The sequence below is a fragment of the Scyliorhinus canicula genome, chromosome 9 (assembly GCF_902713615.1).
Source record: "Scyliorhinus canicula chromosome 9, sScyCan1.1, whole genome shotgun sequence".
Classification (NCBI taxonomy): domain Eukaryota; kingdom Metazoa; phylum Chordata; class Chondrichthyes; order Carcharhiniformes; family Scyliorhinidae; genus Scyliorhinus; species Scyliorhinus canicula.
In genome coordinates, this window is record NC_052154.1 from 79,720,376 (window position 1) to 79,747,273 (window position 26,898).

Consider the following 26,898-nt stretch of genomic DNA (forward strand, 5'->3'; position numbering starts at 1 on the left):
AGTGCCTGCCTGCGACTGCTCTGCTACTGAGAGCCGCCTGTAGAGCTACTGCTCTTTATACCTCCCCTCAAGGGGGGGAGCCAGGGGCGGAGCCCACAAAGGCACCAATATGATACATCACAGATAATACCTTACAATGGTCCATAGATGGAGCCCTCATGGGCAACAGTGTGGTACAGTTACATACATGGTGAATGGTTACTGCAATACATTCACCACAGTCAGACCCGCTGTTACTGCCAACCCAGGGCCCGCACCCTGTGATGAAGCAGGTAGGTATAATGGAGGGGGTTTGGCCAGTCCCCCAGCCCCAAAGTCGGTGAACCTGGAGGTGATCAGAGCGTCCTGTGCACGCTGGCCTTGGCGCACACGTGCTGTGGCCTCCCGTGCCTCATGTCCTGTCCAACCTTACCTTTCCCTGCATCCTCCTCGATGAACGAGGATTGACGTTCATCTTCCTGCTCCAGCACGTCACCCCTCTGCTATGAGATGTTGTGGACGAAGCAGCATCCTGCTACAGTATAGGCCACCCTCCCAGCACCATGCCGGAGGACCCCTCCAGAGCAGGGGAACCTGAACGCATCTTCAGGATGCCAAAGCACAACTCAATGACGCTCCTGGTTGCTGTGTTGTAGCGGGTCTCCATGTCAGTTTGTGGCCTCCGGACAGACATCAGCCACGATCGCAGTGGATAACCCATCGCCCAGGAGCCAACCCCCCCAACCAAGAGTTGCCTCAAAGAGACTGGGAATCGTTGAGTGTGCCAGGATGAAGGCATCATGCACACTGCCCGGATTTCAGGTGCAGACATGCATGATGCGCATCTGATGGTCACACACAAGTTTCACGTTCGAGTGAAACCCTTTTTGGTTTGTGTAGAGCAGCCTGTCATCTGCAGGCGCTCGTAGGGCAACATGCATCTCGTTGATCACCCCCTGGACTCGGAGTCTCGCCGCTGGCAGCAAGTCCTGTCACCCAGGCATCCTGGTGGGCTCGGCCCACATTGAAATGGATGTATTGTGCTGACTGGGCATATAGAACCTCTGTTACGGCGCCAATGTACCTGTGCCCCGAGCTCCGATATACCAGACCACTCGGTCCTGGAAGGACCCCGAGGCGTAGAGGTTCAGGGCGACCATCACCTTCACTGGAAGTGGAAGTCATCCCCCATTCCCCCTGGAGTGCCAGGTGCACCATGATCTGGCAGATAGATTGCACTATCGTTGACTGCATGCCTGGTCCGGCAGATCCTCAAATGACAAACGTTGCCGGTACACGTGAAACATCATGCGCCACCTCCTTTGCATCTCCTCATCGGCCTGTTGAGCGGCTGCTTCCTACTCCACTGGGGCAGGCTCAATTACTGCAGCTTCCTCCTCCTCGGGCAGCTCCAGCTCGTACAGCCACAGTGCATCACCCAGGGCTGTGGCGACTAGGATTGCTGGTTGAATTCCTATGTCCATTGTCTGCATGCGGTGAAAGGCCAACATGTTAGCATGGTGCGTAACCCCGTGACCAACCAGGTCCACCAGGCTACACAGTGGCCCTCGTTGGCACTGCGGATTCAGCCCCTACATGTCCCCTCCCCATCCACGCACCCTTGGTCCTGTCAGTGCCTGGCCTCTGACCCTGGCGCCCATCCATCGGCTGGAGATCAAGGCACCGGAGAATTGCGATTGCCGTGAAACCAGCGCCCGGCACAATTTCGGAGTCAGAACCGATTCTCTACCCAATCACGTTTCCTGATTTCAGCGATGGAGAATCCCGCTCAATTTTTTTGATCTTGCACAGGGCTACCACTGACTGGTTTCTTACCATAATTACTGCAAAATGTTGGTGGAAACTCCAGACTACAATTATTTTCATGCCATTTTGTTAGGGTTTTCTGTTCAAATTACTGTGGGAATTGAGTGGAATTTGCATATTTTATATATGATTTCGAGACAATATTGCTAATACTTCAATTTACCGAGTAGCACTTGTTAATGTCCACAGCATGGCAATACTGACAGGTATTAAATTTTCCTGATCATTTGTTCATGCAGTCTTTCTCGTTACAGATGGACTGCCTGAGGACAATATAAACAGGAAAATTGGACCAGGAGAACCATATTTTGGTAACAAAGCCATCCAGGTTTTTGTATTTTTAAGTTAATGGACAGAACATTCTCTGGACTCCCTTATGCAGTCCTCACACCCTGATTTTCTTCTGCAAATTTATATCATCCAGTACATACGGGTAACAGGAAAGTGTGCCCATTTGAGTCAGAGCCTAAACTAATGGTTAGGCTAGTCCAGTTAATTTTAATCACATTTATCTTGGACTCTTAAAATTGCTGTGTTTTAAACATAGAACATAGAACAGTACAGCACAGAACAGGCCCTTCGGCCCTCAATGTTGTGCCGAGCCATGATCACCCTACTCAAACCCACGTATCCACCCTATACCCGTAACCCAACAACCCCCCCCCCCCCCCCCCCCCCCCCCCCCTTAACCTTACTTTTATTAGGACACTACGGGCAATTTAGCATGGCCAATCCACCTAACCCGCACATCTTTGGACTGTGGGAGGAAACCGGAGCACCCGGAGGAAACCCACGCACACAGGGGGAGGACGTGCAGACTCCACACAGACAGTGACCCAGAAGAACTAGTTTCTGATAAATTGTGATCAGGATTTGACTGTAGGGCATCTATTTCAACAAAAAGCAGTCTCCTGGACCCATTTACCTGTGGAAAACCAAGAATGATAATAACATTTACTTATTTATCATTTATGAAATATTTTAAGCAGAAACAGCACATAATCATAGGTACAATACATACGTGATCAAGTTTTCCAAAACCATATATGCATGAGTCAAAATCTGGGAAAGGACAAGGAAACTAATATAAATATATTTACTTCTTAAAATCTAACTTGTATATTGTAGTAATGCTACTACATCAGTCTATTAAAAAGTTAAGAGTATGGCAAGTGGAAAAGGTCCCAATTTATGTGAAATACACTATATTACTTCAGTGTGAACGATCTATAGTTCACATAGTATTTTAGGCTGTGAATAATGTTAACTTTTTGCTGAAGTGCAGTTCCACCAATAGCCTGTAATTTCTTCTGTCCAAGTGAAAATAAAACTGAAAAGTAAAAGACAAATTCATGTGTTCAAATTATTGGAAGGAGGCACGGCAGGTTGAGAAAATGGTTAATTATGTATTCAGGGTCATGAACTTTATCCCTCTATGTACATAGAACATAGATCATACAGTGCAGAAGGAGGCCATTCGGCCCATCAAGTCTGCACCGACCCACTTAAGCCCTCACTTTCACCCTTTCCCCATAACCCCTCCTAAAGGCAATTTAGCATGGCCAATCCACCTAATCTGCACGTCTTTGGACTGTGGGAGGAATCCGGAGCATCCAGAGGAAACCCACGCAGACACGGGGAGAACATGCAGACTCAGCACAGTGACCCAGCGGGGAATCTAACCTGGGACCCTGGCGCTGTGAAGCCACAGTGCTATCCACTTGTGCTACCGTGTTTCCTTACAGAGGCAAGGACGTTATTGTAAAACTTTATAATACACTGGTTCATCCGTAATTGGAGATTTATGTTAATTCTGAGCACCACATTTAGAAATGATGTGAAGGCATTGGAGAGGGTGCAAAAAAGATTTATGAGAATGGCTCCAGGGATGATGGAGTTAAATCACACCGCCAGGGTCCCAGGTTTGATTTCCAGCTTGGGTCACTGTCTGTGCGGAGTCTGCACATTCTCCCTGTGTCTGCGTGGGTTTCCTTCGGGTGCTCCGGTTTCCTCCCACGAGGGAGCCCAATCCCAATCCCAATCCAGCCCAATATTTGCTAAATACCATTTTTCCTCCCACAAGTCCCGAAAGACGTGTTGTTTGTTAAATTGGACATTCTAAATTCTCCCTCGGTACCCAAACATGAGCTGAATTGTGGCGACTAGGGGCTTTTCACAGTAACTTCATTGCAGTGTTAATGTAAGCCTACTTGTGACAATAAAGATTATTATTATTGTTAGATTAACGAAGCTAAAGTGTTCTTCGAAGGTTGAGAAGTGATTTGATAGATGCTCAGTGATGTTCAAAATCATAAGGAGTCTGGATAGAGTAGAGAGAAACTATTCCTATTGGTGGAAAGGTCGAGAACCAGAGGACATCGATTCAAGCTGAGTGGCAAATGAACAGAGGCATATTGTACCATGAAACTGGCATCCAAGGCACAGTTAACAATGGGCGGGAATCTCCGGCCGTGTCCGCCTGGTGACCGGAGAGTCCTGCCCAAGGTCAATGGAGTTCTCCATTGTATGCGGCTCGCCAGTGGCACTCTTGCATTGGGCGGGGCGGGAGAATCCAGCCCAATATTTGCTAAATACCATTTTTGAAATTGATTTCACAGCAACTACACCTGTTTAACAGTATCTCTGGGAAACTAAGACAGTATCATTTGAGGTCACTTTCAGGATATCACCAAAATATATGGCTGGGGGAAATCCCACTGTTGCCGTCACTTGCACTACAGGTGATGATAGTAGAGTGGTTACGTTACTGGACTAGAATTTCAGAGGCCTGGCCTAATGTTCTGTAGTCATGAGTTCAAATGGCCGTTGTGGGCATTTAAGTTCAATTAATTAATACATTCTTAGTAATAATAATCATGATCAACATCAGATTTTTGAAAAACCCATTTATTTACAAATGTCCTTCAGAGAGGAAATTTACCATCCTTACCTGATATGGCCTTCATGTGACTCTAGAATCATAACAATGTGGTTGACTCTTAACTTCCCTCTGAAATGGATTAGGAAGCCACTCAGTTGGATCAAATTGCTACACTATTGGTGTACCTACACCGAGTGGTTCATCACCACCTTCACAAGGGCAACTAGTGATGGCCAATAAATGCTGGCCTTGTTACTGACACTAACATCCCAAGAATTAATAAAAAAACAATTATTCACAAGCACGGTATTACTAAAAGTTTCAATATATATTCCATTCAACAGATCTCATCTACATAAGCAAGTACTGTACACTGAATCATCTAGGCTCCAGTAAAATTTTCACCCATTTAGAAAGTGGAAAACTGAAGAAAATCTGGGGTTCAATTTGAATTGTACATAAAATAAAATTTCAACACCCTGTACTTTTGAAAGCTATTACATAAAAAGGTCATATTTTAAACCAAGTAAAAAGGTGCACCATTTTTCTCAAACTTTCAATATTCTGATCCATTCATTGCAATAGAAGTTTGCTTTCCATATTAACTAATATACTACACGTAGCCTGGAAAGCAGAGGTTCAGTTATATCTAAATAAGTAATTTTCTATTTTTAAGAAAGATATTTTCATCCCATCATTTTCTTGTATCATGAACATTCTTAAGTGAGAAAGCTCTAGTCAATGACATTTGTAAGCCAGTTGTCAGGAGATATCCCACTGCTCTGTAGTTAGACTTTAGGAAAAGTATAGTCAACTTCCATTGCAAAATAATTTATGATGTTGCCATTTACTGTTTGTACAAGTACGATGTCCAAGGTTGTGTTTCTGAAAATCGGAATTGTTCAAAACCAATAAATTTTTGTCTCGGGAGATAGAACATAGAACAGTACAGCACAGAACAGGCCCTTCGGCCCTCAATGTTGTGCCGAGCAATGATCACCCTACTCAAACCCATGTATCTACCCTATACCCGTAACCCAACAACCCCCCTCCCCCCTTAACCTTACTTTTTAGGACACTACGGGCAATTTAGCATGGCCAATCCACCTAACCCGCACATCTTTGGACTGTGGGAGGAAACCGGAGCACCCGGAGGAAACCCACGCACACACGGGGAGGACGTGCAGATTCCACACAGACAGTGACCCAGCCGGGAACCGAACCTGGGACCCTGGAGCTGTGAAGCATTTATGCTAACCACCATGCTACCGTGCTGATCTGGGCACTACTCTCGGAACAGAGTAAGCACAGGAATGAAGAGGCCATTCTCGGGTTGATCCCAGATGATGGAATCAGCAAGAGGCTTTTTTAATGTTTATTGAAGCTTTTAAATAATAATCAACACAAACGAGGATAAAATGCAGAAAATCACAAGCAAATATAAAAGTTTTGAAAAACACATAATTAACTTAAATACTAAAACTAAACTGAACCCCTTAACAGCTGACGGTGACTAGATCCTTATAAAAGGAAATAAATGGTTGCCATCTGAAGTAGAACTTCTCCACTGACCTGCTGGTGAATTTGATTTTCTCCAAGTGTCGGGATGTGTTGCACGTTTTACTATGGGCGTAAAACGCGTTTATTGGAGTGTATTAACACGCCTCCGAGTTCGACGTGTGCTTAACACTGCTAGGCTCTGTTCTATGTAATTATTTAGCTCTGGAGTCGCCAGTTGCCGTATAGGCAACGTCACAAGTATTCCAAGGTCAAGTTCAAAGTAATAAAGACGATACACCGATTAGTCAAGTTCAAACGATCAATATTTATTATACGGTTAATAATAAATACTCATGCACACACTAAGAGACTAAGCTACAACTAAACATAAGCAAACAGAATACTTATCTAACAGGAACAGGCAAGGTCAGAGAACGAGGCCTTCGTCCTGGTTTTGTCTGCAGCCTTCAGCAAGCGTTCTGGCACTTGGGAGTCTAGTGGGCTTGGATCGCGTAGCGAGCGTTGAACTTACGGTTTCGGCGGCTGGTGCTCAACGGCTGGAGTCAGGATACCAGGTGTCAGTCGGGGCCGGAGCACGGGTTTAACAGACCGGACAACACGAGGTCCCTATCTTTTATAGGGGTTCCGTTGTCCTTCCCTCTTCTCGGGCGGGCTCTACCTATTGGATCAATTTCTTATCGATACTGGATTAATTCCCCAATGCGAGGGGGTCTCCGTGATGGAGGGGGCGTTTCTTATGTCCTTTTGTTCGGAGGTTTCTGGTGCCTCGATGTCTGGGTCTTGATTGGAATGTGTCCATTCAGAACCAAATGTATCTATTGTGTGGGTGTTCAAGTCTGATGGCCTCATTAGCATGCAAAGCGTTTTGCCATTTGCACCTAGCTAAGGTCTTTTCACCTGAGCCCAAACTGGTTTCTGCTGCTGCAGAATGCAAACTGCTCTTTGCAGACTGCTGTTCTGGCTGAACTGTCTGTTTCCCAGCAGCCTTCCATTTTAGTTTGGCTCAGTGTCCATTTTGCGTGGCCAGCATGGCTACATTCCCTCCTTGTGATCCTCACAATCATACTATTGTGAAGGATCACCTATGTTCTTTGCCTCCTTGTGTTCTGACCTCTTGCCAGTTCCTGTTCTACTCTGTTCTAAACTATGGGAAGAAGAGAAAAAAATTTTTAACTAACATTTCTACTTGGCCCTATGTCAAAGGGACATGCATTACTACAATTGGGAACCTCTACCTATCACTATTAACCTTAACCTTAACTTAAACATTTAATCACTCTAAAATCTTAACCATTCACACCACAACATCACACTTCCCAACTCGGCAGTCGAGTATGGAACAATATAATACATGGCTGAATTTTATTTACAGAGTGTTGTAATCAGTGAGGGGTTGAGGGGTTTGGTGGAATCCGAAGATGGGGGATTGCACTCTATAGATGGGTGAGGTGCTGGAACGAGAGGCTCTCCTCTTCCATTTCCTCAACCTGAGGGTCTGCACTAGGATGATGAGGATCGCGATCACCAACAGTGATTCGATTATGTAGGACATGGAGTACCACGTCATGAATTTAGTACACCAGGTCTGAACCTCGCTGATCAGAGCTGAGCACTGGGGGTTTGTTGTAATGGAAACATTTACGGTGGGGGTTGTGGGGGAAACGTGTCTTGTTTCCACACATATACATATGACATTAAACAGTAATAAGTGGGCTTCCATCATTTTGCTGTTCTTCTTCTTTCTCTTCCTTCTTCCTCCGGTGTTGACAATCCTGGCTTCGACCTCTGTCTCGTCCTTTGAAACCTTTGGGATCAAGCACAGTATCTGTCAATACACAGTTTAAGACCTTTACTTGTTAGTGCATCTGTCTTTCAAAACCCAATTGACCCTTTAAAATGACTGGCTAAGTCACACCCTGTGACTCCCCTCATTTTTTTTTCAAAAAGCGAATTTAAAGACCAGCATACACCTAACAATCCTTCCTTCTGCGAGCCGTCTCGCAGGCTTTGCTGATTTACCATCCGAATGTTCCCGGATGTAAATAGCATGTGGGATGGCGGCCGAAGGGCTACCTAACCTAAAATGAAAACAAACTTGGAAATAAACATCTGAATGAGTTGCGTATGGGCCGCTACGGGTACGAGTTGGATGGGATCCCCGGGTAGGGCGTGCTGTGCCATACCCGAGCTTGGCTGACCAAGGGTTGGTTCTCAGACAGGGCGGGTCCTCAGTGCCGTTTGTCCACTGCCTGAGTAACCTGGAAAGAAACGGGTACGAATGTGTTTACCATGACCTGCAGCCTCTATTTCGCCGAATAGAGGGGCACCTAAAAAACCAAGGGAGCCAAGATGCTCCAACTGAGGACATGAGCTGGTCTTCAGATATTTTAGACGATACGGTGAGCTGCTCACCAGGCTGTCACAAGTGTTACAACTTTGGAAAAGATCTCCAATCAAACCGAAGTTCTCAAAAGTATCTGCGGACAAGCTAACGTGTATGTGAGGTGGTCACAATCTTTTCAGCTGAAAAGAAGATGTCCATCCTCCAACTGAACAATGTACATTCCTGAAAACAAACAAACATAAAACGAAGACAAACATACGTGCAGGTTCCATCAGAAAGGACATCGTTTCCCTCAAACGATTCCTATCTTACATCATCTGGACACCTCACTTTGATTCTGCCTCTGTGAACAGGGTCACAAAGGGGTTGCCGTGTCGGGAGTCAGACACCGTGTCGTCCTGCTCTCCCGGATCCCACACCCTTGTGTGGATCAGGCATGCTATTTTGGAGTTGTGTGACCGGGGGTCACTCTCGTCATTGCGGACAAGTCTGTAGGAATTGTCCCTGTGCCATTGTGTAGTGTCGAGTGTGTTGTCGGGGTAGTCGGGGTCGGGTGGTGGTTCTGGATATTTGAGGTAGGTAACTTCCATGGGGTCACTGGAGTCGGGGTCGTAGTTGGTGCAGTGTGGGCTGTATGGCTGTGTGCTGTCGCTGTCTTCAGAGTCAGTCCTACTGTCTCTGCTGTGGCAGCTTGTGGGCGTGTCGGGGCGTGGTCTGTAGTGGTCTGTGGGCGGAGTCGTGGGCGAGTCCGTTGATGAACTGGGCTGTGAGGGGGATGGTGGAGAAGTGTCTCTGGTGGGCGGGGTGAAGTGTTCTGCTGCATCCAGCAGGACATGGTGAGCATGGTTGGCCTGTGTTCCATAAGCCTTTAACTGGTTTATATGGAACCACGCGGTCTTTCCATTAGGATACTTTATCCTGTAAACGGAGGGGCTAATTTTGTCCGAAATTGAGTAGGGACCGGAATATTTTGGAGCCAAAAAACTGCTGGGGTTATAAACAGATAACATTACCTGTTGCCCAACCTGGAATTCTGTGGTGTGGACGGTCTTATTGAAACAGGCAGTCCGTTGCTGTCGGCGTTTCCCTAGCTGGACTGCGGCTGCGAGCTGTGCAGACCTCACAGTCTCAACTAGATCTTTAACTGCCTTTTCATGTGTGAGGGCCGTCACTTCGGGGCTTGTCATGTCCAGTCCTAAAAGGAATTCTGTACCTTTCATAGGGCGTCCGGTCATGAGTGTGTGTGGTGTGTATCCTGTAGATGTGGAGACAGTGTTCCTTATGAACATAAGTGCAAATGGGAGCACTGAATCCCATGTGGAATTGTTCTCTTGAACCATTTTCCTAAGGGTAGTTTTTAGGGTCCGATTCATGCGCTCCACAATCCCGCTGGACTGTGGATGATACGCAATGTGGAAGTTCTGTTTGATTCCGAATATTGTCAGGACGTTCCTCATGACCCGTCCTGTAAAGTGAGATCCCTGGTCCGAATCGATACTTCGGGGTAAACCCCATCTCGTGAAGATGTGGTGGGTCAGGATCTTTGCAGCTGTCTTTGCTGTATTTGTTCGTGAGGGAAATGCCTCTACCCACTTGGTAAAGGTATCTATCACCACCAGAACGTATTTATAGCCATTCCTGCAAGGGGGCAATGGACCTATAAAGTCGATCTGGAGGTTTGTCCAAGGGCCGTTAACTGGGCGAGTATGCCGAAGTTGTGCCTTCTTAGAATACCTCTCCGGGTTATTCTGAGCACAAATCAGGCAATTCTCTATGTAGTGCGTTACATCATTCCTGAGATTAGGCCACCAACAGAGTTGCCTGAGGTGCCTCGTTGTTGCATCAATTCCCTGATGCCCGTGTCCGTCATGGAACAAGGCAATCATCTGATTCCTGTCCTGCTGTGGGACCACATAAAGTTGGTCCTTAATGATCACACCCTCATGTGTGGTCAGTGCGTGTTTAAAGTGCTCGTAAGCAGGCACAAAGTTTCCCTTGAAAACCTCCCTGAGGTCTCCGTCCTGTTTTTGTGCTGCCACGAGATCTTTAATATCAGTCTGTGAGACTTGGACTGCGCTCACAGGGGCGCTAGCTGGTGCGCTAGCTGGGGGGGTCCATAAGTGTCCTCTCCTGGAACCTGCCTTAGCCAACGCGTCGGCCTTTACATTCCCAGGGGGTGATGACCTATGGTGGCTTCTTACTTTTATTATGCCGAAGGTCCTGTCCTTCGCTTTCTCTAGGATATGCTGGAGTAAGGGGGCTGATGGAAGGGGTTTTCCGTCTGCGGAGACAAAACCTCGTGTCCTCCACAGGGGCAGAAAATCTGTCAGGCTATTGCAGACATATAAGCTGTCTGAATATATGTCTGCTGGGCTGGGGAAAGAATCGGGGTGGTCCACTATGTACGCTATGGCTGCTAGCTCTGCTGCCTGCGCGCCTAAGTGACCTGGTAACTTAAGAGCTATCTCTTCGAGAGCGCGCCCCTGCGCGTCCTCTACATAGATGCCGCATCCTGTGATACGCTCACCATTTAAAACTGTGGAGGAACCGTCTACATAAATCCTCAAGGGTCCACACGTGTCTGTGGGCTGGGGGCTTTGTTTCGGGTTCCCTATCTTCCTGGGGGGTGTTTTTGCTAAAAAGGGTCCTGTGTTATGCAGGGGAGCTACAATTTCACAGTCATGGGGCGGTCCGGGGTATTGGAGGTTGTCTGCTAAGTATGTGTGGGTGCGTGTCCGTTTCACTGTAATGTCCCGTCCTTGTAAAAGTAGGGTCCACCTAGCTGCCCTAATCTGGCTAACTGAACCGTCCTTCAGTCGACCGTCTAGTAGTAGCTGTGTGGGTGTATGTTCGGTCAGAATGGTGATGGGGTTTAGTCCGGTGATGTATGAGAAATACTGCACTGCCCAGAAGACAGCAAGGAGGTGCCTCTCACAGGCTGAAAATCCTTGTTCTACCGGGTCTAACAGTCGGGAGGCATAAGCCACTGGTCTTAGCTGCTCGTGCCGTTCCTGAAGCAACACGGCCGAGAGGGTCAGATCGGTGCTCGCTACCTCGATTGCGTACGGTGAAAGTTGGTCGGGGACTAGCAGCGCGGGTGCTGCACTAAGGGCTCGTTTCAACTCTTCCACAGCGCCTGTATGCTGCGGAAGCCATTCCCAGGGGGCTCCTTTCTTAAGGAGGTCTGAAAGTGGGGCGGCTTTTGTCGCGAATCCGTCGATGTGGTTCCGACAATAGCCAACCAGTCCTAAAAACGACCGGAGGGCTGAAACATTCTGGGGAAGGGGCAATTTGACGATCGAATCAATTCTTTTGAATTCGATCTCGCGTTTGCCGTGCGTGATGACTGTTCCCAAATACATCACTTTACTTTCCAATATTTGGGCCTTTTTCGGGTTAACTTTACAGCCAATTTCAGTTAAGAGTTCCAGGAGTTCGGCCAGAAGCGAAAGGTGCTCTGCCTTTGTGTCTGTCTGCAGTAGTAGGTCGTCTACATACTGTACCAGACAATCGGGTCGGGAAAATTTTTCTAATCCACTTGCCAGCCGTCGGTGGAAAATGGAGGGTGAATTGTGGAATCCTTGTGGGAGGCATGTCCACGTGTACTGCTGTGTTTTAAAAGTGAATGCGAATTTGTATTGGCACGCTTTTGCCAATGGTATTGACCAGAATCCATTACTGATGTCCAATACCGTGAAGTACTTGGCGTTGAGACCCTGCTTGAGCATGGTCTCGGGACTAGTAGCTACCGTTGGGGCTACTGCGGGGGTTACTTTGTTGAGTTCCCGATAATCGATGGTCAGACGCCATGATCCATCGGGCTTCCTCACTGGCCAAATAGGGGCATTGTTGGTGGAGGCTACCGTTCTCAGTACACCTTGGTCCAACAAGCTACCTATAACTTTTTCTATTTCCACCTCTGCCTCGAGGGGAAATCTATACTGCTTTTGCGGTCGGGGGTCCTGTCCGGTAACATGAACTTGTCCAGTCATTCTGCCACAGTCATGACGGTGACTTGCAAATGCTGTCCTGTGTTTGTTTAGTAGGGCCTTAATTTGTCGGTCGGTGTGGAGTGTAGTCAGGTCGAATGAGTACTCTCCCACTGCGCTAATCCGATTAGCGTAGTCTCCTACTGTGAGGGTGGCTGGGGCTCTGTCTGATCTAGCCATTCGCCAGACACACTGGTTCACTGGGTCGAACGACAAGCTGTGAGCGTTCATAAAATCTATCCCCAGGATGTGTTCTGCTGTCCGGGGAAGATTTACTAAAACTACGGGGTGTCTTGTGCTAATGTTCCCTAGCTGGATCGCTACGGGTGCTGTGATATGTCCCTGCTGCGAGTGTCCGGTGAACCCGCTAAGTGTGATGGTGGAGGTGGTCGGCCACGTGTCTGCGTGTGCCGTGGTTGTGGAGTTAATGGTGGTGCGGGATCCTCCTGTGTCCCACAGTAACTCTATGGGCTTCCCTTTGACTTTTGCCGTGACTACGGGCCTCCCTGATGAGTCCCATAGTGTGTCACAGACCCAAGTGGGGGAGCCCGAACACCGTCAGTTCGTCTCGTCCACATTGGTGGGTCCTGACTGTACTGCTACATTGTGGATGGGTTTTGCCTTGTTTCGGTTCAGAGTGCCTGTCTGCTGGCCTCTCTGAGATCGCTGGGGTGCTTGGCATTCTTTAGCCCAATGCCCTAACTGTCCACAGTTATAGCATTCCTGTCCTTTCTGTTGAGGGCTGCTCTTGCCTTCATTTACCCATGCGGGCTTCTGGTGCTCTCTGACTGCTTGGATATCTGCAGCAGCCTGAGCCTCTTCTGGGGATCTAACCTTTGCTTTTGCCTGAAGCGATTGCTCCCAAGCGCGGGACAATCTTTTGAGGACCCATTTTTCGTTATGGGCCTCTTCTGAGGGGTCGTAATTATTGCAAGCGCTCTGTCCTGCTTCTGTTGCGTGTGAGATAATTGTGCGCGTCCACTTAACCATGTTTTCGCGGGTTAAATGCGCTCTATCTAGCTGTCCGAAAACTGCGCTGAAATGAATCCACAGCCTTCCTGCGAATGCTGTGGGGTGTTCGGATCTCTTCTGCCTGCACTTATTCAAGCCTTCTACGGGGTCACCTCTATTGTACCCGATGGCATCTAAAATGGCAGTGTGCATCTCCTCTAGGCTGCCTCCTGCCACGTTTTGTGGGTCGGGGAGGGCTGCCACTACACTCTGGTCTAAGCTCAGCACGGTGAGCTTAACCTGCTCTCTCTCATCCAGGCCGTACATGGTAGCCTGCTGTTTCACTTTAGCGAAAAACTGGTGGGGGTCTGCGGTGGGGAGGAACGGAGTGATCTTTTCACAAGCGTCCCTTAGCTGGGTTACTGTTAAAGGGGTGGTGTAAGTTATGTCTGGGGCGCCTTCTGATTCGGCTTTCCTCTGTGTGGTTACGGGATTCATGGGTGCGGTTATGGTCTGAGCTGTGGGGGGTTGGGGTGCCTGTCGTTTCTGCTGAGCTGCTGGCGCACATGTTCCCTGAACATAACGCTGCGCTGTCTCGCTTAATTCCTGCCAATCTGGGGCATTTTCCCCATCTAACTGAGCTCCAAAGGTGCTTTGGAAGCCATTCTGCACCGAAAGCAGAGATTGCAGTTCCGCAATCTGTTTCCTGCATTTCGCGTGGTCAACTGTGCTTTGTCTTTGTTCGGTTGTTGCAGCATGGAGTGCTCTCAAAGCTGCTTTGAGATCGGAACATTGCCTCTGCAATGCCTCCACCTGCTTTTCCGATTCCTGTCTTATCAGAACGGCACGTTGCACGTCCTGATAGGCTTTCTCATACTGGGTCTGGGAACTGTTCAGATGAGCTAGACAAGACTGGTGAGCCCTCTTGGCATCATCCACCTCTCTACCCTTCTCTGCCAACTTCCCTTTAAGATCCAGGTTTTCTTTCTCGATGTCCCTGACATCGACCTTACTCATTCGGTTCCTTTCCTCTAAATCTGCCCGGAGCGTCCTGATGACCTCCTCTGCGCCTCGCAACTGTGCCAAGCAGGACACAATCGCCATCGGCTTGCGTGCTTTACCTAAACTCTTTTTGTGTATTTGAGAGAGGTTCTCCCACCAAGTATGACCTATACTTCCGGGACCTGTCTCCTCATTTGCACAAAACTCTTTCCAAAGGGGCCATCCCTTTCCCTGCAGATATTTGCGGAGTTCCAGCTCCCACGTGGGACACTGGCCTACTCTGCTACTGCTGCTGGTCGCTGCGACCACAAACTTTGCTGGATCCATCAGACGTTCCATTGCCTGCATGGCCATTTCCTCTGACTCTCTTTTTATAATTTGGAACAGGGGGTTGTTGGGGTGGTGTTTTGAAAAAAGGGTACGGCTTACGCTATTTTCCGTTAACAAAACTACCGAAAGTTTGTCGCAACAAAAAGCTTTCAGTTTTACCTTACAGCCCTGTTAGTACGCATGCACTAAACACACTTCCGAATTTCGCTTATTATTTTGAACACCTTGAATACTTGTGATCTCTTTCTTTCTCTGCAATTTGGAGTTCTAATTCAAATTTCAGGGTCCTGGACACTGTGGTGTTTCCACTTACAACAGGGTCCCGGCGGATGTCGCCACTAAATGTTGCACGTTTTACTATGGGCGTAAAACGCGTTTATTGGAGTGTATTAACACGCCTCCGAGTTCGACGTGTGCTTAACACTGCTAGGCTCTGTTCTATGTAATTATTTAGCTCTGGAGTCGCCAGTTGCCGTATAGGCAACGTCACAAGTATTCCAAGGTCAAGTTCAAAGTAATAAAGACGATACACCGATTAGTCAAGTTCAAACGATCAATATTTATTATACGGTTAATAATAAATACTCATGCACACACTAAGAGACTAAGCTACAACTAAACATAAGCAAACAGAATACTTATCTAACAGGAACAGGCAAGGTCAGAGAACGAGGCCTTCGTCCTGGTTTTGTCTGCAGCCTTCAGCAAGCGTTCTGGCACTTGGGAGTCTAGTGGGCTTGGATCGCGTAGCGAGCGTTGAACTTACGGTTTCGGCGGCTGGTGCTCAACGGCTGGAGTCAGGATACCAGGTGTCAGTCGGGGCCGGAGCACGGGTTTAACAGACCGGACAACACGAGGTCCCTATCTTTTATAGGGGTTCCGTTGTCCTTCCCTCTTCTCGGGCGGGCTCTACCTATTGGATCAATTTCTTATCGATACTGGATTAATTCCCCAATGCGAGGGGGTCTCCGTGATGGAGGGGGCGTTTCTTATGTCCTTTTGTTCGGAGGTTTCTGGTGCCTCGATGTCTGGGTCTTGATTGGAATGTGTCCATTCAGAACCAAATGTATCTATTGTGTGGGTGTTCAAGTCTGATGGCCTCATTAGCATGCAAAGCGTTTTGCCATTTGCACCTAGCTAAGGTCTTTTCACCTGAGCCCAAACTGGTTTCTGCTGCTGCAGAATGCAAACTGCTCTTTGCAGACTGCTGTTCTGGCTGAACTGTCTGTTTCCCAGCAGCCTTCCATTTTAGTTTGGCTCAGTGTCCATTTTGCGTGGCCAGCATGGCTACAGATGACAATAAGTCACTCAACCAAGCAGAGGCACAGGGCGGAGTGGGTGACCTCCAACCAAGCAATATTCCCCTCCGGACTATCAGTGAGGAAGAGGCAACAGCATCTGCCTATAACAAGGTAGATGATCAGGATTCTTCTATGTGCATGGTGATTGGAGCCATAGATGGGATGAGGATACGAGCTTGAGAAGGTATGAGCCTGATGGAAATGCAAAGGTGTTTGTGAGAGTGAGTGGTCCTGTACCTTGAGCTGGCCGTGTGTGAGATGAATGTGAATGCGTGATGGGCAGGTGAGTCTGTAAGATATGTTCAGTTTAGTTTTAGTATTTAAATGATGGGCTTAACCTGGCAGCACGGATGAAATTATTCATCCTCATCCTGCACTGGGTGACAAACCCCTTGTGTGCTGGGTTGGCATTGACCACCATTGCCACTGCCTCCTCGGCTGGAGTGGTGAGGTTGGTGTACCTGTGGCTGGAGTGGAAATGGAGGACACCACAGCATGACTCAACTACAGGCAGTCCAGGGATGCATCGGATGCATTAACTTCAGGGCTTAGTTTTTGGGGCCATTTTGTTGCTGTACGATAATCCTGGGTTGCATTGAGTAATATAGGTGTGCCCGGATACACTTCAAAAATGGCATCCAGAGTGATGCAATGGTGAGGTCACGGTGAGGCGGGTGAATCCAAGGCAATCCACCAACAATCAAGTGTGTTTCCTGTGCGTGCATATTTCATTAGCCTGGAAGCGTTATATGGTACGAAAACCCACCATCACAGTTGGGAAAAATGCTGTTTTTCACGCGCGCCACATCACAGAGTACGCAGAATTGTGCATCAGAATGGAATTCCACCTTATAGTTCTACAATAATCCAAATAACACCAACTGACACAAGGGGAATATTTTGCTCCAAATTGCTGTCTGCTGATCCTGGAGAAAAATATGGATGTTGGATTTAGACGGAATTGAGCCTGGGTATCTTGACTGAGTTTTCTTCTTTGACTGGCCTCCTATCATTAATTGTTGAGGCTCAGACTGTTTAGGTAAGAATTCAGAGTTCTTGACAAAATAAAATGAGGTTGCCTGTTATAATATGTAACTTTATTCATTGCAAGTAATTCAACTTCTACATGCAAAACTCACTTTCAATCTGTCTTTTGTTTTCCTTTTTATTTTCATTTGAATATCTTTATATTTACTTTTGTTACTTGGGGGTCCCAATTCTACCATCTGTGGGCAAAATAATTTTGGGTGCATTCTGGAATGAGGCCTTGTGTGCATCACAGTGGTGTAGTATTTTCAATCAACACTATCCAATATGAATTTACAGAAATAAAACGCTGCAGATGCTGGAAGTCTGAAACAAAAACTGAAAATGTTGAAAATGCTCTGCAGATCTGGCAGCATTTGTGGAGAAGTCAGAATTTTAAGCCTCTTTCTTGTGGGTGTATGTTATCAGCGATGGGGTAGGTGATGGTGATGGTAGCTTGCCTTAGGCGGCACAGGGGCTAAGTGGTTAGCACTGCTGCCTCACAGCTCCAGGGACCGGGATTAAATTCCGACCTCGGGTGATTGTCTATGTGAAATTTGCACTTCCATCCCAGGTCTGCGTGGGTTTCCTTTGGGTGCTGTGGTTTCCTCCCACAGTCCAAAGATGTGCAGGTTAGGTGGACTGGCTATGCTAAATTACCCTTTAGCGTCCAAAGATTAGGTGGGGTTAGTAGGTTACGGGAATAGGATGGAGGCATCGGCTTAACTGGGGTTCTCTTTCTGAGGGCAGGTGCAGAATCAATGGACCGAATGGCCTCCTTCTGTACTGTAAATTCTATGATTCTATACCCCAGACGGAATCACATGCAAATCCGAAACCCTAAATATGGCCACCAGTGGACATGAGTCCAAATCCAAATTAAGTATCTCCGACATGGTGCTAAAGAAGGAGACCCAGAAGCTTACGAGTTTGGGACAGGACCAGGATATATACGTGTGGGTAGCTGGGCCAAGAAGGAAAAACCGTACTCAAGATATCGCAAACATGAAAAGAACAAAAAGGGCTGGAGTTGAGTAGTTAAAATTTATCAGCCAACTCCCTAAAACTGGTAAACTTCCCCTGCATGAACTGGTTTCAAAACTCTCCAAACCCTTCACTTACCAAGATTTAAATGTTGGGCCTTCCCCCTCCCAACAATAAAAATACTAAGAGGGGAATTTAACCATCAACGAAGGAAGGGGGAGGGGGGAGCTCATGTAAAAACCGGTGTAAATAAGACACAAATATGTATGTAAATACCAGATACACGAGCTGTTACTTTGTAAAACTGGAAAACGGCAATAAAAATATACATATTTTTTAAATTCCGCCCTATACATTAATGATTTTGACAAGGGAACTAAATGTAGTATTTCCAAATTTGCAGATGATACAAAGTTGGGTGGGAGGTTGAACTGTGAGGAGAATGCAGAGATGCTTCAGCGGTATTTGGACAGGCTAAGTGGGCATATGCATGGCAGGTGCAGCATAACGTGGATAAATGTGAGGTTATCCACTTTGGTAGCAAAAATAGGAAGGCAGATAATTATTTGAATGGGTGTAAATTGAGAGAGGTGGATACTCAGCGAGACCTTGGTGTCCTTGTGTATCAGTCGCTGAAACTTAGCGTGCAGGTACAGCAGACAGTAAAGAAGGCAAATGTATGTTGGCCTTCATAGCGAGAGGATTTGAGTATCAGAATAGGAATGTTCTATTACAATTGTATAGGGCATTGGTGAGGCCACACCTAGAGAATTGTGTGCAATTTTGGCGTCCTTTTCTGAGGATGTTCTTGCTATGGATTTTGGGGGAGAGGTGGTGGAGATCTGATAGAAACTGAATCGATATAATTCTAACAGGGTTAGACAGGGTAGATTCTGAAAGAATGCTCCCAATGGTGGGGAAGTCCAGGACGAGGGGATATAGTTTGAGGATAAAGGGCAAACCTTTTAGGACTGAGGTAAGGAAACATTTCTTCACCCAGAGTGGTGAATCTGTGGAATTCACTCCCACAAAATGTAGTTGAGGCGAAAACATTGTGTAATTTCAAGAAGGAATTCGATATAGCTCTTGCGGCTAAAGGGATATGAGAAGAAGGGGTGGATCAGGGTATTGAACTCAATGATCAGGCATAATCACAATGAATGGTGGAGCAAGCTTGGAAGGCCGAATGGCCTTCTCCTGCTTCTGTTTTCAAAGTTTCTATGTATGATGATGGAGGGCGTTGGAGCCAGTTGTGATGGAAAGTCAATCATCCCGGACTGGTGCTCCGGGATTCCCATCGCTGTCCAGTTCCACCTCGTCGCTTGACGCATCCTGGGGTTGTGCTGATGGACACCAGAAAGGCCAGGTGATCCTGCAAGACACAAAACATGATGCATGGTTGGATCGCATGGTGTGGAGGTGGTGAGTTGCTGTGGTTGGGATGGATGTGAGGGAGTGGTGATGTGGCATGGGGGAGATGGGTTGGCAGGGTGGTGTGTTGGTTATGCCATGCGAGCCATAGGGATACCGCAACTCAGTGAGAGCTCATTTGGTTCCCTGATGCCGACCTCAGCCTCAACGACTGCCCTCTCCCCGGGTCCATCGACCAGATTCAGTGCCTGCCGCTCCGTCTGGGTGAGGGGTCACAGGTCCAGCAGGCCTTCTCCAGTCTTTTCTCTCCCCCTGTGGTTGTGCACTGCCTTATCCTGCGGGAGATGATGGACAGAAAATGCACAATGTTAGGCAGGACGCGGGTAGCACAGGGGATGGGCAGCTGGTAGTCTTTGTGAAGAGGGCATGGCAGGTGGTATGGGTGCAGGCATGTGGTGCAGGACGGTCACGAGTGTGTGGGACAGGGATTGGCGGCAGGGGATGTTACTGGCTATTCACCCTGGTCGCTCTGAGGAGGACAAGCAGTTTTATCTGGCACTGCTGGCCGGTCCTGGCAGTGGGCCCCATGGCACTCACAACCTCTGCCGCCTGTGCCCAGGCCCGTGTACGGCAGTGGGTGGCAGCCTCTTTCCCAACCCGAGGAACAGGATGTCTCACCTCTCCTCCATGTCATCCAGCAAGGTCTCGAGCACCACAGCTACGGACCAGGGTGCCACTCCTCAGGTTGCCATCTTGTTGGCTGGGATGAGTGTGTGGAGAGTGCTGATATGTGGCTGCAGCATTTCAGTCTCTCGAATGGCAATCGTGAGCCTGGCGAATCGGACACTGTTTTTCATTGGATTTGATTTGATTTATTGCTATAGTTCCACGGGTTGCTGGTGCAAGCCCATTAACGGATCCTAAATTTCTCTGGGACTGGCACCGCTTCCGTAGTCGTAGAACACCATCTATTCAGTCCCAGAGTCATCACTCCGTCTCTGAAACAGACAATCTTGCCTATGCTTTTTAAAAAACAATTCCTGCCAAAATGGACAATTTTACACCTTCCCGCATTATATTCCATTTGCCAGGTCTTTGTCGCCGTATTTAACCTATCCCTTTATAGTCTGCTGACGTCCTCTTCACATCTAACTAACCTATCTATCTATTTGTCATCAGCAAATTTAGCAACCATACCTTTCATCCCTTCATCCAAAACATATATATAAATTGTAAAAGGTTGAGGCCCCAGCACTGATTCCTGAGGTACACCACTTGTTCCACCTTGCCAATCAGGGAAATAACCATTTATGCTTATCCTGTTTCCTGATAGCTAGCCAATCCTCTATCCAATGTTGCCCCCCCCCCCCCACCCCTGCAATGAGCTTTTATTTTTTGTAATAACCTTTATTGTGACATCTTATTAAGTAGCTTCAGGAAATCTAAAGACAGAACATCGACCGGTTCCCCTTTATCGCAGCAAACATTACTTCTTCAAAGAACTCCACAAATGAAACATGATTTCACTTCCACAATATCTAGCACAGCCTCTATCAAGAGGGATTTTGAACATCAAGAGCTGAATTCTCGGCTTTCTGACGCCAGAGGTGAGAATCACGATCGAGCGGAAAATCGTGCAAAATGAAAAAAATACATTTGTGCTCTAGGCCAATTCCGACGCCATGCAGAGTCCTTCGCTGGCGGCGATATTGAAGTTTGTGCCCCGTGCAGGCGGGTCCATACAAAACCAACATTTGCATGGATTTAAAAATAATTTGCGCCTCGAGACTTAATGCTCCCCCTTCCCCCCAACCTCCACCCCAAAGACCCCCTGCGCTTTGTAGGTAGAAATCTTGCAGGCGCAAATTGGTGCAAGTATTTACGAGTGGGGACTGGGTGCCGCCATGTTGAGGGGGAGGGGGAGGCTGAAAAACACTCAAAAACCCTCAACAATTGTTGGGCTTGCCTGTGCTGGGGACATTAGCAGGGAAGGACTTGGTGTCAGGTCCGTGGACTTGGACTGCCCCTCGGAATCGGGGTGGGATGGCTAAGACCGCTATTGCTAAAGTATGTCCTTCAAATGTACCCATCTGGTGCTACTTACAGGTTCCTGGTTGCTTACAATGCTGACTGCTCACTCTGCACTTTGAATGCTAAAAGAGTCATCTAGAAGTGCACCCATGGAGCCCCTTCAGACACCCTCATACCCACCAATCAGATGGGGTGTGGCCAAGCTCAATCAGTGGCCCATGAGGTGTTAGCACTCCTCAAAAGTGCTACCCTACTGCAGGGGAAGCAGGGGTTTAGCACTCAGTCCTGGCGGCTAGACTTGTCAAGGCTCTCCATTTAGGAGGCTATGTTTGCCCGTTGCAGTTGAATAGAACAGTGAACATTACAGCGCAGTACAGGCCCTTCGGCCCTCGATGTTGCGACGACCTGTGAAACCAATCTAAAGCCCATCTACACTATTCCATTAACATCCATATGTTTATCCAATGACCACTTAAAAGCCCTTAATGTTGGCAAGTCCACTACTGCTGCAGGCAGGGCATTTCACGCCCTTACTACTCTCTGAGTAAAGAACCTACCTCTGACATCTGTCCCATATCTATCTCCCCTCAATTTAAAGCTATGTCCCCTCGTGCTAGCCATCACCATCCGAGGAAAAAGGCTCTCACTGTCCACCCTATCTAATCCTCTGATCATCTTGTATGCCTCTATTAAGTCACTTATTAATCTTCTTCTCGCTAATGAAAACAGCCTCAAGTCCCTCAGCCTTTCCTCATAAGATCTTCCCTCCATACCAGGCAACATCCTGGTAAATCTCCTCTGCATCCTTTCCAATGCTTCCACATCCTTCCTATAATGCGGCGACCAGAACTGCACGCAATACTCCAAATGCGGCCACACCAGAGGTTTGTACAGCTGCAACATGACCTCATGGCTTCAAAACTCAATCCCTACCAATAAAAGCTAACTCACCGTTCGCCTTCTTAACAACCCTATCAACCTGGGTGGCAACTTTCAGGGATCTATGCACATAGACACCGAGGTCGCTCTGCTCATCCACACTACCAAGAATCTTACCATTAGCCCAGTACTCTGTATTCCTGTTACCCCTTCCAAAATGAATCACCTCACACTTTTCTGTATTAAACTCCCTTTGCCACTTCTCAGACCAGCTCTGCAGCTTATCTATGTCCCTCTGTAACCTGCAACATCCTTCCGCACTGTCCACAACTTTAATGTAATCGCAAATTTACTCACCCATCCTTCTATGCCCTCCTCCAGGTCATTTATAAAAATAACAAACAGCAGTGGCCCCAAAACGGATCCTTGTGGTACACTACTAGTAACTGAACTCCAGGCTGAACATTTCCCATCAACACCGCCCTCTGTCTTCTTACAGCTAGCCAATTTCTGATCCAAACCGCTAAATCACCCTCAATCCCATGCCTCTGTATTTTCTGCAGTAGCCTACCGTGGGGAACATTATCAAACGCTTTACTGAAATCCATATACACCACATCAACTGCTTTATCCTCGTCCACCTGTTTGGTCACCTTCTCAAATAACTCAATAAGATTTGTCAGGCATGACCTACCCTTCACAAAACCATGTTGACTATCCCTAATCAAATTATTCCTTTCTAGATCATTATGAATCCTATCTCTTATAATCCTTTCCAAGACTTTGCCCATAACAGAAGTAAGGCTCACTGGTCTATAGTTACTGGGGTTGTCTCTACTCCCCTTCTCGAACAAGGGGACATTTACCATCCTCCAGTCTTCTGGCACTATTCCTGTAGACAATGATGACATAGAGATCAAAGCCAAAGGCTCCTCTCTAGCTTCCCAGAGAATCCTAGGATAAATCACATCCGGCCCAGGGGACTTATCTATTTTCACACTTTCCAGAATTGCTAACACCTCCTCCTTATGAACCTCATCCTGTCTAGTCTGGTAGCCTGTATATCAATATTCTCCTCGACAACATTGTCTTTTTCGTGTGAATACTGATGAAAAATATTAATTTAGCGCCTCTCCTATCCCCTGGACTCCACGCACAACTTCTCACTACTGTCCTTGACTGGTCCTACTCTTTCCCTAGTCATTCTTTTATTCCTGACATACCTATAGAAAGCTTTAGGCTTTTCCTTGATCCTACCTGCCAAGGACTTCTCATGTCCCCTCCTGGCTCTTCTTAGCTCTCTCTTTAGGTCCTTCCTGGCTAACTTGTAACTCTCAAGCGCCCTAACTGAACCTTCACGTCTCATCTTTACATAACCCTCCTTCTTCCTCTTGACAAGTGATTCAACTACTTTAGTAAACCATGGTTCCCTCGCTCAACCACTTCCTCCCTGCCCGACAGGTACATACTTATCAAGGACACGCAGTAGCTGTTCCTTGAACAAGCTCCACATTTCAATTGTGCCCAGCCCGTGCAGTTTCCTTCCCCATGAAGTGCAGAAGTTGGGAACATAGGCTGTCAGGGAAGGACACAAGTGAAATGTGGAACTTGTTCAAGGAACAGGTACTGCGTGTCTTTGATATGTATGTCCCTGTCAGGCAGGGAAGAGATGGTCGAGTGAGGGAACCATGGTTGACAAGAGAGGTTGAATGTCTTGTTAAGGGGAAGGAGACTTATGGAAGGCTGAAGAAACAAGGTTCAGACAGGGCGCTGGAGGGATACAAGATAGCCAGGAGAGAACTGAAGAAAGGGATTAGGAGAGCTAAGAGAGGGCATGAAAAATCTTTGGCGGGTAGGATCAAGGAAAACCCCAAGGCCTTTTACACATATGTGAGAAATATGAGAATGACTAGAGCGAGGGTAGGTCCGATTAAGGACAGTAGCGGGAGATTGTGTATTGAGTCTGAAGAGATAGGAGAGGTCTTGAACACGTATTTTTCTTCAGTATTTACAAACGAGAGGGGCCATATTGTTGGGAGAGGACAGCGTGAAGCAGACTGATAAGCTTGAGGAGATACTTGTCAGGAAGGAAGATGTGTTGCGCGTTTTGAAAAACTTGAGGATAGACAAGTCCCCCGGGCCTGACGGGATATATCCAAGGATTCTATGGGGAGCAAGAAATGAAATTGCAGAGCCGTTGGCAATGATCTTTTCGTCCTCGCTGTCAACAGGGGTGGTACCAGAGGATTGGAGAGTGGCGAATGTCGTGCCCCTGTTCAAAAAAGGGAATAGGGATAACCCTGGGAATTACAGGCCAGTTAGTCTTACTTCGGTGGTAGGCAAAGTAATGGAAAGGGTACTGAGGGATAGGATTTCTGAGCATCTGGAAAGGCATTGCTTGATTAGGGATAGTCAGCATGGATTTGTGAGGGGTAGGTCTTGCCTTACAAGTCTTATTGACTTCTTTGAGGAGGTGACCAAGCATGTGGATGAAGGTAAAGCAGTGGATGTAGTGTACATGGATTTTAGTAAGGCATTTGATAAGGTTTCCCATGGTAGGCTTATGCAGAAAGTAAGGAGGCATGGGATAGTGGGAAATTTGGCCAGTTGGATAACAAACTGGCTAACCGATAGAAGACAGAGAGTGGTGGTGGATGGCAAATATTCAGCCTGTAGCCCAGTTATCAGTGGCGTACTGCAGGGATCAGTTCTGGGTCCTCTGCTGTTTGTGATTTTCATTAACGACTTGGATGAGGGAGTTGAAGGGTGGGTCAGTAAATTTGCAGATGATACGAAGATTGGTGGAGTTGGGGATAGTGAGGAGGGCTGTTGTCGGCTTCAAAGAGACATAGATAGAATGCAGAGCTGGGCTGAGAAGTGGCAGATGGAGTTTAACCCTGACAAGTGTGAGGTTGTCCATTTTGGAAGGACAAATATGAATGCGGAATACAGGGTTAATGGTAGGGTTCTTGGCAATGTGGAGGAGCAGAGAGATCTTGGAGTCTATGTTCATAGATCTTTGAAAGTTGCCACTCAAGTGGATAGAGCTGTGAAGAAGGCCTATGGTGTGCTAGCGTTCACTAGCAGAGGGATTGAATTTAAGAGCCGTGAGGTGATGATGCAGCTGTACAAAACCTTGGTCAGGTCACATTTGGAGTACTGTGTGCAGTTCTGGTCACCTCATTTTAGGAAGGATGTGGAAGCTTTGGAAAAGGTGCAAAGGAGATTTACCAGGATGTTGCCTGGAATGGAGAGTAGGTCATACGAGGAAAGGTTGAGGGTGCTAGGCCTTTTCTCATTAGAACGGAGAAGGATGAGGGGTGACTTGATAGAGGTTTATAAGATGATTAGGGGAATAGATAGAGTAGACAGTCAGAGACTTTTTCCCCGGGTGGAACACACCATTACAAGGGGACATAAATTTAAGATAAATGGTGGAAGATATAGAGGGGATGTCAGAGGTAGGTTCTTTACCCAGAGAGTAGTGGGGGAATGGAATGCACTGCCTGTGGAAGTAGTTGAGTCGGAAAAGTTAGGGACCTTCAAGCGGCTATTGGATAGGTACATGGATTAGGGTAGAATAATGGAGTGTAGGTTAACTTCTTAAGTGCAGCACGGTAGCATTGTGGATAACACAATTGCTTCACAGCTCCAGGGTCCCAAGTTCGATTTCGACTTGGGTCGCTGTCTGTGTGGAGTCTGCACATCTTCCCCGTGACTGTGTGGGTTTCCTCCGGGTACTCCGGTTTCCTCCCACAGTCCTAGGATGTGCAGGTTGGGTGGATTGGCCATGAAAAATTGTCCAAAATTATATGATTAACCTAGGACAAAAGTTCATCTATCCTATGCATCCTAAGTGTTGCCTAATCGCATCACAATCGCAGTTATAACTCTTCCCCTGCGGTATATACCTATCCCTTTCCATCGCTGAAGTAAACGTAACTGAATTGTGGTCACTATCACCAAAGTGCTCACCTACCTCCAAATCTAACACCTGGCCTGGTTCATTATCCTGTACCAAATCCAACGTGGCCTCGCCACTTGTTGGTCTATCTACATACTGTGTCAGGAAACCCTCCTGCACACATTGGACAAAAACTGACCCATCTAAAGTACTCAAACTATAGCGTTTCCGGTCAATGTTTGGAAAGTTAAAGTCCCGCAAATGATCTACCCTGCTACTTTCTCTCCTATCCAGAATCATCTTTGCAATCCTTTCCTCTACATCTCTGGAACTTTTGGGAGACCTGTAGAAAACTCCCAACAGGGTGGCCTTTCCTTTCCTGTTTTTAACCTCAGCCCGTACTACCTCAGTCGACGAGTCCTCATCAAACATCCTTTCTGCTACCGTAATACTGTCCTTGACTAACAATGCCACACCTCCCCCTCTTTTACCACCTTCCCTGAGCTTACTGAAATTCTAAACCCCGGAACATGCAACAACCATTCCTGTCCCTGCTCTAGCCATGTCTCCAAAATGGC

At 47.3% G+C, this 26,898-nt stretch overlaps 1 protein-coding gene across 2 annotated transcripts in view; it reads right to left on the bottom strand.

Annotated features, from left to right (window-relative positions):
* LOC119971461 (diacylglycerol O-acyltransferase 1-like) overlaps positions 1–26,898 on the bottom strand; it is a 423,136-nt gene that overhangs the window by 339,229 nt on the left and 57,009 nt on the right. The window contains exon 3 of one of the 2 annotated variants that reach the window (XM_038807020.1): positions 2,828–2,868. The exons of the other annotated variant lie outside the window; for it this stretch is intronic. Coding sequence (XP_038662948.1) covers positions 2,828–2,868 — 41 coding nt within the window. The remainder of the gene's footprint in view (positions 1–2,827; positions 2,869–26,898) is intronic. 2 annotated transcript variants of the gene reach the window in all.